The 16738-nt window shown below is 37.5% G+C and overlaps 1 protein-coding gene across 6 annotated transcripts in view; it reads left to right on the top strand.

The window, feature by feature from the left end:
• The first annotated feature begins 289 nt into the window (after positions 1 to 289).
• TPD52L2 (TPD52 like 2) overlaps positions 290 to 16738 on the top strand; it is a 28453-nt gene continuing 12004 nt past the window's right edge. For 2 of the 6 annotated variants that reach the window (XM_007475531.3, XM_007475528.2), the window contains exons 1-5: positions 362 to 538; positions 5097 to 5239; positions 7653 to 7801; positions 9000 to 9059; positions 11769 to 11828. In XM_007475531.3, coding sequence (XP_007475593.1) covers positions 520 to 538; positions 5097 to 5239; positions 7653 to 7801; positions 9000 to 9059; positions 11769 to 11828 — 431 coding nt within the window. In that variant the 5' untranslated portion in view covers positions 362 to 519. Of the gene's footprint in view, positions 539 to 5096; positions 5240 to 7652; positions 7802 to 8999; positions 9060 to 11768; positions 11829 to 16738 lie in introns of all 6 variants that reach the window. The other 4 variants (XM_007475533.3, XM_007475530.2, XM_007475532.3 and 1 more) reach the window with 3 other exon arrangements.

Raw genomic sequence — 16738 nt, 5'->3', positions numbered from 1 at the left:
GTGGGAACTGGAGGAAGGTCGATGCAGACACTAGGCAAAATGAGAGTGAGGTTAAAGCGAAGGCGAAGGCGGTGACAGCCCGACCGCAGAAAGAGAGGTAATCGCAGACGCAACCTAACAGTATGAAGTCCTCCGATTCCCCATACTCCCCTATTCTCGACTCCTTCCTGCCTTTCTATCCCAAAGCAAGCTTATCTCAATGGTGAACCCGAACAGGGCTGGACTCCCCCAAACCCCACCTGCTAGACCCCTATCACATGACCGAGCCATCGCCTATCAGAAGGGACAAGTTTGCGTGCGGACGTGGTCGGAGGATGCTCTCATTGGATAGCTCCTAGGGAAGGCGGGGCCAAGACATAGCGGGGAGGGGCGGGTCCCCCACCCCAGGGGAAGTGAGTGGCCGCGGCTGGGATTACGTGCAGTGGTGGCGGCTGCAGTGGCTCTGAGTCTTCTGGACGCCGACTGGAAGCGACAGACAACGAGCTTGGCCTTGGCCTTTGCCTCGCATACGTCCCGGACATGGACCCCGCCAGCCAAGGTAGTGGGGGTGGGGGTAGAGAAGGAACTGACTGACCGACGGACCGACTGACGGACAGGCCTCCCGGCCCCGCCTCTGAACCAGCCCGCCCCCCCGGCTCCGCCCCCCCAGCCCCTTCTGGCCCTAACTTCTCTTAGCAGTTCTGCTTCCTTCCATCACCTGCACCTGGGCACCCTATGTAGGTACCCGCCCCTCACCTTCTTCCTTTCCTGTGGCTCCCTGGCATGTATGCTGATCCGCCAAATGTGACCCTCATTGGCTCTCCCAGTCTCCCCCAATATGTGTCCCTCCCCATTTTTCCTTGGTGGGTCTCCGTCCCCTTGGTAGATCCATAGCCTCCTTCCTTGGTCTCCTCTGTTGGATTCCTGTCTTAGAACTCCCCCCATACACACACCCATCCATCTGTCAGTCCTCTGTATATCCTTGGCCCTCTCCTGTCCTAGGTCATCCCATCCTTTCTAGCTCTTATTTCTCTGAATTGACCGACTAGTGTCTCCCCCCCCAAATTTTTTTTCAAGTAGCCCAGAATAGAAGAGAACACTGGATTTGGATTTTTTCAGTCATCTTCTCCTCTTAGTAGTACCTTTAGAGGCAAGTTTCTCTGCAGTTTTTCTATTTGCAAAATAAGCAGATTGGATAGAACAGTCTCTTTTGCGTTCTGAGTCTGATTCTTAAAACTACAGGCAACATCTTCTATCTGTCGTCTGGGACTTTCTCTTCTTTCTCTACCCCTATGCTAATTCAAAACCCCTTCTTAGCAACTTTTCAGAAAGAACTCCTGCAGAATCTTTTCTTTAGTGTCTTCATCTTTTCCTCCTCAGGCCTCTGGAAGTAGCCCCTTACACATTTAATTCAGCAAATATTAACTAAGGAATTACATTCATTGTTACCTAATCTCATTTTTATCACCCTTTGCTTCCAACTCTCTCAGGTCTCCTACCCCAGAGTATCTTCTCTCTCTGTCTCTATGTCTCTGTCTCAGTCTCTCTGTCTCTGTGTCATCTCTTCTTATATCTCCTATTTTTCTTAGGCCTCTCTCCTGCTTTTCTCTTAGTATTTTTAATTTCCTACCTGGCTTTATTTCCCTCCAGCTTCTATCCTCTTTCCGCTCTTCTTTCCATAGTCTAAGTACTTACTCTTCCAAACCTTCCTCCATGTATAATCCTCTCCAACTTCAACTACTTCCTTTCCAGAAACCTTGTTGCTCTTTCACCTTGAAACACACTTTTTCAATACATTTTCATGTTTCTTCCCTGACTGAAAACCCCTCAAGAATCGTCTTCCTTGTTTCATTTATATTTGGGGAAATCTAGTCTAGATATATCTCCCTACTAGGTACTCACCATGCAGAATCAGATTTGTAGGGTCCACATCCTAGATGAATAATCACCACAATTCTTTCACATTCATGCTATTCCTCCTTCTTCATGTCCTTAGTGCGGACATTCCTTTTGGCCTACCTTATATCTGTTAGCTTGGGTGTCTTATGTTGCCTAATGGAGAGGAGGAGGAGGTAACCGTTGGCAAAGTGGGTGGGTCCAGTTGTAATATTGACACACCCAATTGAGTCTGTTTCAGAAGAATTTTTTTTGGTGGTGTGTCAGTGATCTGGTAAGAGGAATGTGACAAATCAGAATGTTTAAGGTTTGGAGTAAAATAATTTCAGAGGTTTCAGAGTGGAGAAACTGTTTTGCATTTTGACAAATAAGTATCACCGAGTTTAAGTCCCTTGCTTTTAATTTGACATGTGTTGGCTCTTTCTATACTTACGTGGAAGTTGTTATAATTTGATGGTGATTTTTTTTTGGGGGGGGGGTGTTGTAGAGGCAGCTAGTTGGCAGTGTGGGTAAAGTGCTGGAGTCAGGATAGAGCCTGGAGTCAAGAAGAAGGCCTAAATTAAAATCTTGACTCACACTTGCTATCCGTATAACCACAGCCAAATCACTTGTCTGTTTCTTCATCTGGAAAATGAATTGGAGAAGGAAATAGCAAACCATTCCAGTATCTCTGCCAAGAAAACCCCAGATGAATTTCTTGATTTAAATTTCTTGTATTACTGTATTCCTCCCCAGGGTGTGGTTTTATAAAACAAAATTTGATGGGGCGGAATTGCAGCAAAATTTAGGTGTTCATTTACCTTAAGGGATACCACAGCAAATAAAAATTATTAAACAAAAGAATATTTAAATTAAATAGAATTTAAATTCAAAATCAGCATTGTCTTTAAAATGAAGACTTTTTGCTTTCATCAGTTACCTACTGAGTACCTATTCTATGCCCAGGGTTCAAGGCCCACTGCTAAGTGTTACTGGGGATACTAAGGTGAATAAGATATTTTCCTTGCACTTAACAATCTTACATTCTTCTGTAAGTTTTGCTTTTAAGAGGAATGCCTTTTTATTTTAAAATTTTAATGGTGTACGTTGAATGTGCTAAAAAAAGGTTTTGTTATTACTTTGTAATGGCTGGGTTTAATAATACTGAATGATGGTATGTGCTGAGAAGTGAAGTAAGCGACATTTCTGTCTTGTGTATTTTGTAGATTTCTGGAGCAGAGAGGGTAGATCTCATTTGGTGTGTGAAGTTTGCACTTGATATGGAAAGTAGTGCAGCTGTCGATGCAGTTAATCAACAACTATCATTTATTTAGCCAGTGCTTTTTGCCAGGCACTGTGCTGACACTAAGGATAAAAACATAGCAAAAACACTGCCTCTGTGTTAGCCACTAGTAGAGTAGATGGAAAGTAATCCCAGAGGAGAAGACACTTTAAGTAGCAGCAGGGGGATGAAGCCTCCTGAAGAAAGTGGGACTTGAGCTTGAGTTTTGAAGCCAAGAGAAACTAAGAAGGAAATAGAGGGTGGGACAGACCATTCCAGGCAGTGGGGAATAGCCAGTGAAAGAGACAGAGTTGATAATATTATATGAGAAGAGTAACAAGTAGACCAGAGAGTACCTGGAAGGAAGGAAAATATAAGAGAACTCTGAAGGAGGAACAAAACATTTTTTATTTGATGCTGGACATGATAAAGAGTTGCCAAAGTTTATTGAGTAAGGAATTTGCAAGGCCAGACTCTATTTTAGGAAAATCACTTTGATAGCTGAATGGAGGATGGATTGGAATGGGGAAGATACTTGAGATAGGGAGGCCAATTAGAAAGCTAGTGATCAGTACTAGGGTAGTGACTGTGAGTGGAGAAAAAGGGATATCCTGTTACATAAGAAAGAGATGGTGAAGGGAGAAATACTAAAATTTGACAAATTTGACAGATATGTAGATGGAATGAGATTGAGGAATTCAGGAAAACCCTAGGCTGTGAGTCTGAATGCCTGGGAATATGGGAGTGCCATTGGTAGTTTGGAAGAAGGGATGGTTTGGAGGAAAGATAATGATTTCTATTTTGGACATTGTGAGTTTGAGATTCTTATGGAATATCCAATTTTAGGTGTTCAGAATGTAGTTGGTACTTTGGAATTCAGGCAAAGGAGTGACTTGGACTGCATATAAAGATCTGAATAGAGATGGTAATCGAGCCCATGGTTGCTGATAAGCTCACCAAGTGAAATAATGTAGAGCAGGGGTTCTTAACCTTTTTTGTGTGTGTCAGAACTCATTTTGTAGTTTGGTGATATTTAGGGGACCCCTACTCAGAAAAGGGGTTTTAAATGCATAAAATAAAGTGCATAAGATTGTAAAGGAAACCAAGTATATTAGAATGCAGCTATCAAGATACTTTACAACATCACAGACCCTAGGTTAAGAACCTTTGGCATATAAGGAGAAGAGAAGAGGACCCAGACAAGGACCTTGGGGGACATCCATAGTTAGCAGATGTGACATGGTTGAAAAATGAGCAAAGGAAACAATAAGCAATCAGACAAATAGGAAGTGAAACAGAAGAGAGAAATGTCATAAAAACCCAGGGAGAAGATTGGATCCAAGAGGAAGTGATCAACAATATCAAATGCTGCAGAGAAGTCTAGAAGGAGAAGGATTGAGGAAAAGCCATTTGATTTTATTATTAAATTATTAAGACCAGTTTCTGTAACCTCTTCCACTCTCTGCCAACATAATGCCCAGTGTAGGCCCCACATATAGGACATAACATGATATCTGAGCTAATCGGATTTAATTTTGCTGACACCCTGCAATGATGGTGTCATTGGCAGGTGCTTCTCATATATTATTCAAATATGGGCTTTGGTAGATCAGTTCTATGGAATGAGAAGCTGGGAGTGCTTGTTATCATATGAAATTCTTTTGTTTTATACAACAACAAAAACTACTAAAACTTACTGCCTTTTTTGTAGTGAAGATTTTACCATTTGAAAGATTAGAATTTTTATGAGAGAAACCAAAGCTCAAGCTGTTTCTGACTCATACCTTTTTGAAGGGCAATGATGGCACAATTGGTGTTACTTTCCCAGTTGGCCTCTTCCCCATTCTGCCCCATCCCATTCCTTCCAGCCTTCCTTTCCCTCAGAGAGATATGTTTTATATGAAGATCATTCCATAGTTGTTCATTTGTTTTCTTTCATCCTGTTTCTTGTCACTGACAGATATCAACCTGAATTCTCCTAACAAAGGTCTGCTATCAGATTCAATGACAGATGTACCTGTGGATACAGGATCTGCTAGGACCACCATTCCTGAGGGTCTGACAGAGGCAGAGGAAGAAGAGCTCAGATCTGAACTCACTAAGGTGACAAGAGTTTTCTTTGCTCAAAATTACTTGCAGCCTTTTCTCTTTAAAGTTTGTAAGGGGAGAAGATACCACAGTGTCCTTAAAAAATGTTTTATGATGAGAAATCATACTGTGACTGAAATCTGCTGAGGATGCCTTTCTGACTATGGTTGCCTGTTATTGTTATACCTGGTAATAGTCCATGTTTATATAATGTTTGCCATTAATAAAGTACTTTTGAGGTAGGTGGTGCAGATATTATTCCTCCTGTTTTATAGATAAGGAAAATAAAACTCAGAGAAATGTCCATAGTCACACCTGGCAGCTGGATTGAAGACTTAGGTTTTCCTTTCTTTTAACAACCTTATACTGCCTCTTGAAGCCAGTGATTTGGTAGATTTTGTATAAGATCATCATAAAATGTTGTGGGTACATCCTTTTCCCTATGACTTTTTGTTACGGTTTTGACTTTGAGATGATGAGTTGGTATGGTAAGAAATAGTTTAAGTCTTGAACATCACCAAGAGAAGGCAAGACTTGGATGATGGCAGCCACCTGAAAGGTTTTTCTATTTCCTTTTTTTTTAACAGGCTTGAGAGTTCATTCTTTTGTAGAATTTCTGGTGAGAAATTTCCTTCCACCAGGGTTACAGAGACAGTATGTTTGAGATATGGGTCTTAAACACTAAGTCTTCCTGACTCAGACTGATTCTCTAGCTACTATGCTATGCTGCTCTTAGAGATGGAACAAGTAAAATATTGTTTCTATTATCAAAGAACCTTTTTCAATAAGATTGAGACCTCCTGGTATAATTTTTATTTATATTAATTACTAGAATATTTTGCTGTTTCTGTTAAACTTCTTATGATATAAGGTTAAAACTGAGAAGCTTAAGCTGGTAGGACATAGAGAACGAAACTCACTAAATGTTTTTGTAGGCTTATTGTAAGTGTTAGCATCAGGTTGCTCAGGTTATGGTCTTTGTTTTACCCCTTACTAAATAAAATAAGGGATAGAAGTGGTAGCAGTATCTTTGTTCTGTTTTAAAGGATATCTTTTAAGACCACACATATTTTGGTATTTAGATTTCAACTTCAGTGGTTGAATAGGCTATGATAATACACATAAGCTTCAAACTCCAGTATATCAGGTTTTTTATTGCTGAGGAAAATGCAATAACTGTAAGTTGGGAAAAGGTCAAGGGAAAATAAGCATACATCCAAAGGAATTGATATTTTGCATTTTGTGGATTTATAAATTAAATGCTAAGGCCCTGTATACAATGACATGGTGAAGGACTTATTCTGTCACTAGCAAACCCCAACTTGAATGACCTAGATAATTCTAGGATGTACCATAAGCCCTATTAGTATCTTCAGATGGACTTGTCATTCCACATGTAATCTAAGTTGTATAATTCTTGGGCCTTCATTGTCATTTCTGTAGTATAGGCCTCTATTGACTTTTAAAATATATCACAGTATATTCTGCAAAACTTCTGTTTCTAAGCCTTCTAATAATATGGAATGATTTATTTGTTGCTATTACTAAAATTGCATCTAGTTTTGTAAATGAAAAACTAATCTGTAACAGAATTCTCTCTCTGACCTTCCTCATAATACTTCCTATTGGCTTTGACTTCTAGCTTGAAAGTTAGAACAGTGGCAAGATTTAGAGAAACAAAATTTTGTTGCAAAATGCTCAAATGATATGATAGTGTAGCCTTGTTTGATTATGTGAATTTCAGTAAATTGTTATTTTATAACAGTTTTTTATTAATCCCCCCCTCCCCTGTTTTACATCATATACCTTTCCTGGTGCACCCCCTCTACTCACTCCCAGATTGGAACCAGGAAGACTTGGGTTCGAGTCCTACCTTTGACACAGACAGGCTATGTGACCCTGGCAAGTCACTTTGACATAGACAGGCTATGTGACCCTGGCAAGTCACTTAACCTCTAAAGTGTTCTAGACAACTCAAAAACAAGTTCTTAACCTAAGGTCTGTGAACTATTTTAGTTTTGTTTTTTAACATTAGTATATGATTGTACCTTTATTCTCTCAGCCTCTTGCAAAGGCTTTTAAAATTTTTGAACTACTTATTACAGCTGTAAAAATGTAAGGAACTTTTTGATGTCTTAATCACCAATCATAAAAATTGTTTGTTTCAAAGACGAATGGTATAGTAAAAAGATGGTTTTGGAGCCCCAAACCCCTAAATTTGAGTTAAATCCTGCAATTACTAGTCAAGTGAACCTGGGCAAATCATACATTGTCTCTGAACCAGCTTCCCTATCTGGGTAGGGATAATAATACTGGCACTACCTACCTAATAAAGTTGTTATGAGGGAAAAAAACTTGTAAAATTTGAAATACAATAGAAATGCGAGTTGTGATTGCTGAAATAATGAACATTTTTATTATTTCAAAGGTAGAAGAAGAGATTGTGACATTAAGGCAGGTTCTGGCCGCCAAAGAGAGACACTGTGGTGAGCTGAAGAGGAAGCTGGGCCTAACTCCCTTGGATGGACTAAAGCAGAATCTTACAAAGAGTTGGCATGATGTGCAGGTCTCCAATGCGTAGGTTTCCTCATGACTCTTCTGTCTATTATGTGCTTCTACCTTTCTGATATGCAGTTGTGCTCAGGGACTGACCATTCTTTCTGCCTTTTTTCAGAATGAGTTAAGTTTGTAATGAAAAGAGATAAATTATATCTGCTTGGTAAAAGTATATAAGGAATAAGTGATATAACTTAGAAAATATAATTTTAATTATTCAAATATGGAGCTAATAACTTTCCATAATTTTGTTTTTAAAGGTAGAAAAACTAACTTGATTTTCATGCAGGAATTGAAAAAGAGAATAATGTACAGGAATTCAAAATCAAGGGTACTAATTAATTTCACACTAGAGATTGATTTTTTTTTTTTTTTTGCTGGCACATATAGTATGATACAAATTCAAATGTATACTTTTCCTGAACATAAGGACTTAGCCATATAAGTTTGGAATTTCCAACCTAATAACTATTCTAATCTAAAATGTATATTTATTTTGGCTAGTCAAATTAAGTCTGACCTGTGAGTTCATCTGGCCTGTCAACATGTCTGGCCTAGTATTTGAAGAATTGCAGATTTTCAAAGAAGGTGGAGAATGAAGAAGTAATCCTAACTTTTCTTATAGATCGTTGTTCTAATTTCCTGGTTCCTGTTATAACCAGTGATCTGAGGTGGTCAAGTGGGGGAGAAGAATATGTACTTTGTGAACTAGGATCCTCTCTAAAAAGCTGCAATTCTGTGGTGGAACTAGCACTTTCCACAAACCATTCTAACATGAATCAGTTCTAATTCCTGAGAGATTGCACTGTTTTAAGTACAGGTGTTTAAGTTGTCAGGCAAATGTGGTTTCAGGTGCTACTAACCATCAATTCTTTTCTTTCCCATTTCTCCCTAAACACTTTCAGCTGAGCTCCATTATTTAATGATAGCAATGTATATCCAATAATATTTCAACTGAAAAGGAACTTATTACTTCTTCTAGATCCTTAATCTGGTTTCATGTGGCCATTTTCTGTATGAGGTCACACAGCATATGCTAAACAAACTAAACTAAACATCACTAAAGATAAAGGATAAAACTATTTAGCTGTGCATGATGAGAATTCCAGGCTGTGAGTAGGTATTTTCTAATAATTTCTTCCCTACTATTTAATATATAATTTGAACCCTGATTTAGAATCTTGATCTAGTAATTCACCACCAGAATTTCTGTTTCTAGCTATGTGAAAACATCTGAGAAACTTGGAGAGTGGAATGAGAAAGTGACACAGTCTGACCTGTGAGTTCATCTGGCCTGTCAGCACCACTCTGACCTTTATTCTTCCTGTTCTGTGCTTCTCTTTCAGGTGGCAGGGAGGGCTCTGAGTGCTTGGGGTAAACTTTGCTTGGTTTCTGATGACTAATTGGGTGTTTTCTCTCTCTCAATTATCAATAAAATGAGACCAAAAATATCTTGACTTTTGGAAATCAGGGTGCCAATAGCTGTAAGAAATTTCACTCAGTTACTAGACCACACTTAAAACTTCATTTTATTTTGCTCTTAACTATATAGTTAGATGATATTATCAAGATAATTAAAGTTCTCTAGCTTCACAGAATATTTTTCTCTTCCCTGATTGTTTAGCCAACATGTATTAAACGTCTTATCTGTATGGATTGCTATGTGGGACATTAGGAAAGAACCAAAGTTTAGATAAATCCTGGTCACTGATAGTTGTTATGGAGTGATTACATTATGATTGTTCTAAGAGCAAGTCAGTTACTTTGGCTGTAGCCGGTCTGTTCTTACATATGTCTTTGAGGTTTTAGTGAGGCATCCCTTAAAGTCTTTGGAAAGAATTTTAATCTCTTTTTGACAGAGATTTTAGGGGTAGATACTGGAATAGATTACTCGTATAAAACAGTTTTTTCTATACTTAGATCCTTATATTTAAGGTTTTATACAGAGTCGATGAAGATGAGGTTGGTTCTAATCTAGCTAGAATATATTTTTATAGGTGGGCAAGGCAGGAAGTACTTTTGAAGTGGTTGTTCTACAGGACTTTTCCGGGTCTTGTTTTGAAGGAAATGCTACTGTAGTCATCAGAGAACATGAGCAGAAAATTCCTGTGTTTGAAAGGAAAGGAAACCCTGTTGTTCCCTAGTGGAGTACAGCTTAACTTGAAGGTGATGGAGGACCATTATCTTGAGCTCAGTTTGGCTATAGCTTTGTACTTTGATTTTTCTCATAGGAGCTAAGTCCTGGTGGTTTTGATCCCAAATCCTGGCTTTCTGCGGCTAGTTTGCTCAAACAATGCTCCAGCAGTAATTATACTTTGTTTAGTACTTGCAATGGAAGTTTTAATGTCATGTTAAAGGCTATGGTATCCAGATTTCTTTGGATATAAGGCAAATTTATTATGCAGATAATCTGAAAAGGATTAAACTAAATAAAATTAGGTTAGGTGGTTGTCATATTTCCTGAGGTGGGAAAAGGGTCCTTATATGTCTGGTAACACCATGGCTGTGCATGGAAGGGAAAAATCTCCAACTGGAAAAACCAAAATTGGAATTTAGAGAAGCATAAAGTGAATAGGTCATACTGTAGATAGAATGTTAGACCTGGAGTCAGGAAGACCTAATTTTGAATTCTTCCCTAGATATGTGACCCTGGGGAAGTCACTTAACTTCACTAAGCCTTAGTTTCCTCATCTGCAAATGATTATTAGTAGTACATACCTCACAGAGTTGTCATGAAGATTAACAGAGATAATATAAATGGTGGCTATTGTGGCTGTGTAGGAATGGAGATTTAAGCTGGAAAATCAGTCCTAGAAGAAGAAGGGAAGACTCCTGGCATGCTGGAAAGCCAACTATTTGTTTGACTCAGTCTGTTCTTAGAACTTTTGGGCTTTAATGGTGACTTCATCTCTTCCCTTGCCCTAAACTGATGTGTTTGTGAGGTTGGCTTGACTCCAAGGCAGAAGAGTGGTAAGGGCTAGGCAATGGGGGTCAAGTGACTTGCCCAGGGTCACACAGCTAGGAAGTGTCTGAGGCCAGATTTGAACCTAGGACCTCCCTTCTCTAGGCCTGGTTCTCAATCCACTGAGATACCCAGCTTCCTCTCTCTCTCTCTCTCTCTCTCTCTCTCTCTCTCTCTCTCTCTCTCTCTCTCTCTCTCTCTCTCTCTCTCTCTCTCTCTCTCTCTCTCTCTCTCTCTCTCTCTCTCTCTCTCTCTCTCTCTCTCTCTCTCTCTCTCTCTCTCTCTCTCTCTCTCTCTCTCTCTCTCTCTCTCTCTCTCTCTCTCTCTCTCTCTCTCTCTCTCTCTCTCTCTCTCTCTCTCTCTCTCTCTCTCTCTCTCACCTTCTATCTTAGAATCAATACTGTGTATTCAGAATCAATACTGTGTATTCATTCCAAGGCAGAAGAGTGGTAAGGGCTAGGCAATGGGGCTTAAGTGACTTGCCCAGGGTCACATAGATAGGAAGGAGAAGCTGCTGTATCTTGTAGAACTTTACTAAGACTTATATTCTAGTGAGAAAAGAATATTAATTTATTATTTTAGTTATGTTTGGGAGGTAACTTGGTATCTGAAAGGATAAGGAGCTCCTGCTACGTATGAATTAGTTACTAATTCCTAATGATGGTAAGAATTATAAATGTTATTTCAAAACCTATAGCTTGCTTCTGAAATATAGAAGGAAAATATACTCACTGGGTTTGAAATCTGGTTAAAAGCATTGCTCTTGAAACACAGGCAAGAAAATCCCTAAAATAATCCAGCTCCTCCTAAGTCTTATTTTTAGAGAGTATAGAAACAAAAGGTTTTTCCCCCCCATTTGCTTGGTAAACCACCTAGTTGGTGCCTTAATCAGGCAGATTTTAGTTGGGGAAAGGTTAAATTACTCTAGTTAAGATTGAATGCCTATACCCATCATTTATTTAATTACATAGAAAGTGGCTGCCAGGAATGTTGGTACCATCTTTTCTAACATCCATGTATTTGTAGATATCTTTCAGCAAGCAGCACATTGGAGGACTGGAATGAGAAATTAACCAATTCAGAAGCGTGAGTGTTTAAAACTTTAGTGCAAAAATTTTCTTTGTTTTTGTATTGGGTTAAAAGAAAAAAAACATTGATGAACTTAAGAGTTTCTGTGCTTACCTACTTCCTTTGATTCATATTTCCTTCTCAATTGGGAAAAATTTTTCACTATTTATAGAACATAACATAGCTACAAATTACCTCGCTCTCAGTAGTTCCCTGCTTCATTTAGTTATGAGAGTAAGGATAATAAAAACCCTGAGTCACAAGTTGACTTGCAGTTTAGATTAGTACTGATAGGAATGATCAGGCTTGTGATGAAAGTCAACATTGGAGGATAAGTACCCCCTTTCTTTCTTCTTCTTTCATTCTCTCCTCTTGATCCAAGATGAACAATGCTTAGGAGTGGGTACTGAGAGCCAAAGGCCAGCCTAAAAGAAGGAAAAATGGAGGAAGAATAAGATAAGGGAACAGCAGAGGAAGGAGAAAGTACATATGGTGGGGAGTGTAGAATGCTTCACAAATGCTACTCATTGACATCAGGGTCTTAAAGTATCTACCCTTTGTCCAGGTTCTTTTCCTAATGAATTGTTTAGCACATCCTTCAGTTTTAGTTTCCACAGGCAAGAAAAGCCCTAAGATAAAGAAACTAAACTCCTATGCCTTATTTTGAGAGTGTGGAAACAAAAATTTTTTTCTCCTTGTTTACCTTGAAGAACTTCCATTTGGAGTTTTAACATACAAGGATCAAAGCAAATCAATTAATAGAAAAATTTTATTTTGAAATTAAAATTTTCATCTTGTCTATTTTCTTTGCTTTGTGTATATTTTTTCCCCATGGTTACATGATTCTTGTTGTCTACCTCCTCTCTTCCCTTACCCCTCCCAAAGCTGACAAGCACTTCTACTGGGGTTTTATATGTATATATATATATATATATATATAAAATCACTCAAAATCTATTTCCATATTATTCATTTTTGTAACAGAGTAAACTTTTAAAATCAAAACCTCAAATCATATACCCATATAAACAAGTGATAAATCATATGTTTTTTTCTGGATTTCTACTCCAACATTTCCTTTTCTAGATGTGATAACATTCTTTCTCATAAGTCTTTCCAAATTGTCCTGGATCACTGCATTGTTTTTAGTTGCAAAGTCAATTACATTCGATCATCCCACAATTATACACAGTTACTGTGTATAATGCTCTCCTGGTTCTGCTTATTTCACTTTGAATCAGTTCATGTAGGTCTTTCCAGTTCTTATAGAAATCCTTCAATTCATCATTCCTTATAGCACAATAGTATTCCATCACCATCATATATCATAATTTGTTCAGCCATTCCCCAATTGAGTGACATCCCCTCATTTTCCAGTTTTTTGCCACTTCTTCTGTATATTTTTAAAAATGTGCCACATCAATTCATATGGGTGATTCCTTCATGGTATTCTTAAATTCCATTTTTTGTTGTTTTTTTTAACCCAAGTTGATCCTTCAAGCCTATCTTATAAGTATTGTCCATATTGCTATCTAGGACTGTTGTTTTCAAGATATTGTTCCACCATTGTTTTCTGGGTGAAGGTTTTCCTCCTTGTTATATTTCAATCTTATTACTTGTCATTTTATTTAGCATAAAATGCAGATGAGATTATATAATGTTTACATGGTTTTTTATGCATTTTTAAGTCAAGTTTGAAGATTAGGCCTTGTTTTGAATTTCTAAAATTATATTTTGCAAGTGGTTTGTTTATCATAGAGACAGTCCTGTTAAGCTTCTTTTGATTTGAAAAACAGATTCCTAGCAGTTTAACTGGTATTAGATTAAAAGTAATTGTGACCCTACGTATGTAAATAAAATGATCTATTTTTTCTTCATAAAATTTGTACCTGATTCACTTAGTTTAGGAACTTTTAATAAAATCAAAGTGTAAGATGTGACTAAATATTGTTAACCTAAGAGAAAAGAAGAATAGCCTTACTTTTTGCCAGCAGGATTCTGGACAGTGAGTAACATGTTCTTCTTGGGTTCATCATTTGGTGCTAGAACCATTCCATAATTGTAATAGATTTTTATGTGAGATTTGCTATTCTGTAGTAAGGAACCTTCTGACTGACTGAATTTGCATGTGTGATATTGTTTGGTTGGTAGCATAGAACAGGCTTGCTGACAAGGTAGATAATGGAAGACAGATCCTAATCATTTGGTTGAAACAAATGAAGAATATAATGTAATTTTCATTATTATTAAGAAAGTGATGCTAAAAAATATCCCTTTCAAACATATGGTGGTTTCTTTTTTAAAAAAAAAGGTATGCAAGATTTTCTTTCTTTGATGGAGCATTTTACCTGAGCTATTCAACTTTTTTTGAGTATTTGAGTAAAATAATTTATTTCAGTTGCTTCACATTGAAGATTATACTTTCTGGTAAGGAAAAATATTCCTGAAGAGTTGTTTTCTTATACCTGTCACTAATTGTTTGGCCTTGGGGAAGTAATTTAAATTCTCAGAGACTTATTGATTTTCTCGTTACTTAGTTCTTAGTACAATGATAGGGTTGGACTGGATGATCTCCAAGGTGTCCCGTTAAATTCTAAGATATGATGACTTGTATTACTAAAAAAAAGTAGAGTCTCTTTGGACCCTTGAGATTCCAGACCTTGGTCAGATCTAACATTTGATGTTATGGTTGTTACTACATTTTGTTTTTTAAGTAGACAGACTTTCTTGACTCTTGGAAATGTTAGTTACACATTGGACTCATAGGAGGACATTTTGAAGAATCTGTTTTCTAAGCCTGGTTGTGTATGTAGCATTCTTACCAATTGCTGACTATAGGAAATCTGGGAGTGGGATTTTTTTGCCATTGTTTTAGTAGGCTGTTAATTTTTTTCACTTTGACAAAGTATGTCTTGCATTATAGTGTAAGAACTAGTTGGCAATAAAATGAATATTTTCATGTCCATTTCTTTGATTCAACATTTATTAAACTCCTGTTAAGTTATTCATAGTACCCTGTGCTGGAGGATATAATAGCTGACAATTTTATACTAGTTTAAGGTCTGCAAATGCTTTATATAGATTATTTCATTTGATCTTCACTATATCACTGAAGTAAGTGCTATAGTTATCTTCATTTTATAGGTAAGGAGGCTGAGGTTAAGGGACTGTGCCATAGTCACACAACTAATATATAGAAAAGAAGGCATTCAAATCCAGGTTTCTCTGCTTTAAGGAATTTGTAATTTAGCAGGGGGAGATCATATGTAAAGAAATAAAATATAGTTTAATATATGACAAGTATAGAAGATTAGTATATAATGCTTTAAGAAAGCCAGCCTATGGGATCTGGTCACACATAAATCTAGGGAGGGATTGGGAAAAATTAAGTTAAAAAAACCCAAAATAAATAATTTTCCAGAGATGGGATGTCCTGGGTTCAAATTTGACTTCAGACAATTCCTAGCTGCATGACTCTGGGCAAGTCACTTAACTTCCATTGCCTTGCCCTTACCATTCTTAGTATTGATTCTAAGATGGAAGGTAAGGGTTTAATTAAATAAATTTCCCCCTGACTTAAAACCCAGAGTATTCATATCAGGCTTAGAATTGAATTGTCCCCTACTTACCCACTCCAAATCAAATAAAGGTTCATTGAGTACCACCTTTGTCCCAAAAACTGTGCTGGCATTTGAGGGAAACATTCTTAAAGAACTTTATAGTTGAGGTAAGAAGACTTACACACAGGAATCTATTGGAGGACCCCTTAAGACACTACTAGTCAAGGGTTAGCGTGTGTGATACAGATAATAAAAGATCAGTGTGACAGAGCATAATTAGAAACTTTCAAAGAGATCTTAGAAAGATGAGTAAGATTTAGTTAGGTGAAGAGGAGTAGAGAATAGTATGAACATAATTGCTATAGTGAGAATGAGAATGGAGTGAGTATTTGGAAGACATTATCTTGACCCGATAAGAATTTTGTGTTGGGTATACCAAGAAATTAGATTGGCTAGTTGGAATGGCACCAGATTGTGGGGGTCCTTGGATGCCAGCTTGAAGAGTTTCAACTTGTAGCCAGTGGGACTCATTGAAGAATTTTGAATAGGTAAGTAACATGAAAAAAAATATTTTAGAAGATTAATTTCTGAAATGATACCACATTATTAAAAAGGGAAAGGTCTTCTATTTTTGAACTTTAACCAAATGACTTAACAGCCTGATTGTGATCTTATTAGAGATCACTTTATTAGACACTTGCATGAACTAATATAAACAGTGTTATTGATGTAGAATAGTAACTTTCTACAGACTGGCTATCTCAGCAGACTAAATCTTGTTTATTTCAAAGTTGAGATATATTTAACTTCACCAAAGATTTCTTCTCATTTGACCCTGGATGACATGGCTATAAGCATTTTTTTTTTTAAATTGAGGTGCAGGGTTAATTTATTTGTCTAAAATCATACATCTAGTAAGTGTCTGAGACCAGATTTTAATTCAGGAAGATGAGCCTTTCTGACTGTAGGCCAGCACTCTCTCCACTGTGCCATCTAACTGCCCCTCTATCAAAGCTCTTGATGCTATACCAGAGACTATATGACTTATGGTTGCTTCTCAAGGTACTTTGAATCTCGAGGAGTAAGCTTTAACTTTTTGTTCGTAATGTTTGCTAAATGAAAAGAGGCAGTTGAAGATTCTAACTCTTGACTCAGATACTGTCTCCTTTGGAATAGTTATTGGCTATAACTTAGTCACTAAGTTTTGTGCTAGTGCCAAATTCCTTACCCTAAATAATGAAAATAACTTCAAAAATACCCTCGAGGAGGCAGATGTGCTTAGTAACTTTTGGTGGAAGGAAAAGGAACTAAAACACAAATGTCCACCTTAGTATTAAATTCAAGATGAAATTCTGTAAATAATGGTAT

The sequence above is a fragment of the Monodelphis domestica genome, chromosome 1 (genome assembly GCF_027887165.1).
Source record: "Monodelphis domestica isolate mMonDom1 chromosome 1, mMonDom1.pri, whole genome shotgun sequence".
NCBI classification, from domain to species: domain Eukaryota; kingdom Metazoa; phylum Chordata; class Mammalia; order Didelphimorphia; family Didelphidae; genus Monodelphis; species Monodelphis domestica.
This window is presented reverse-complemented; position numbering and strand designations above follow the sequence as displayed.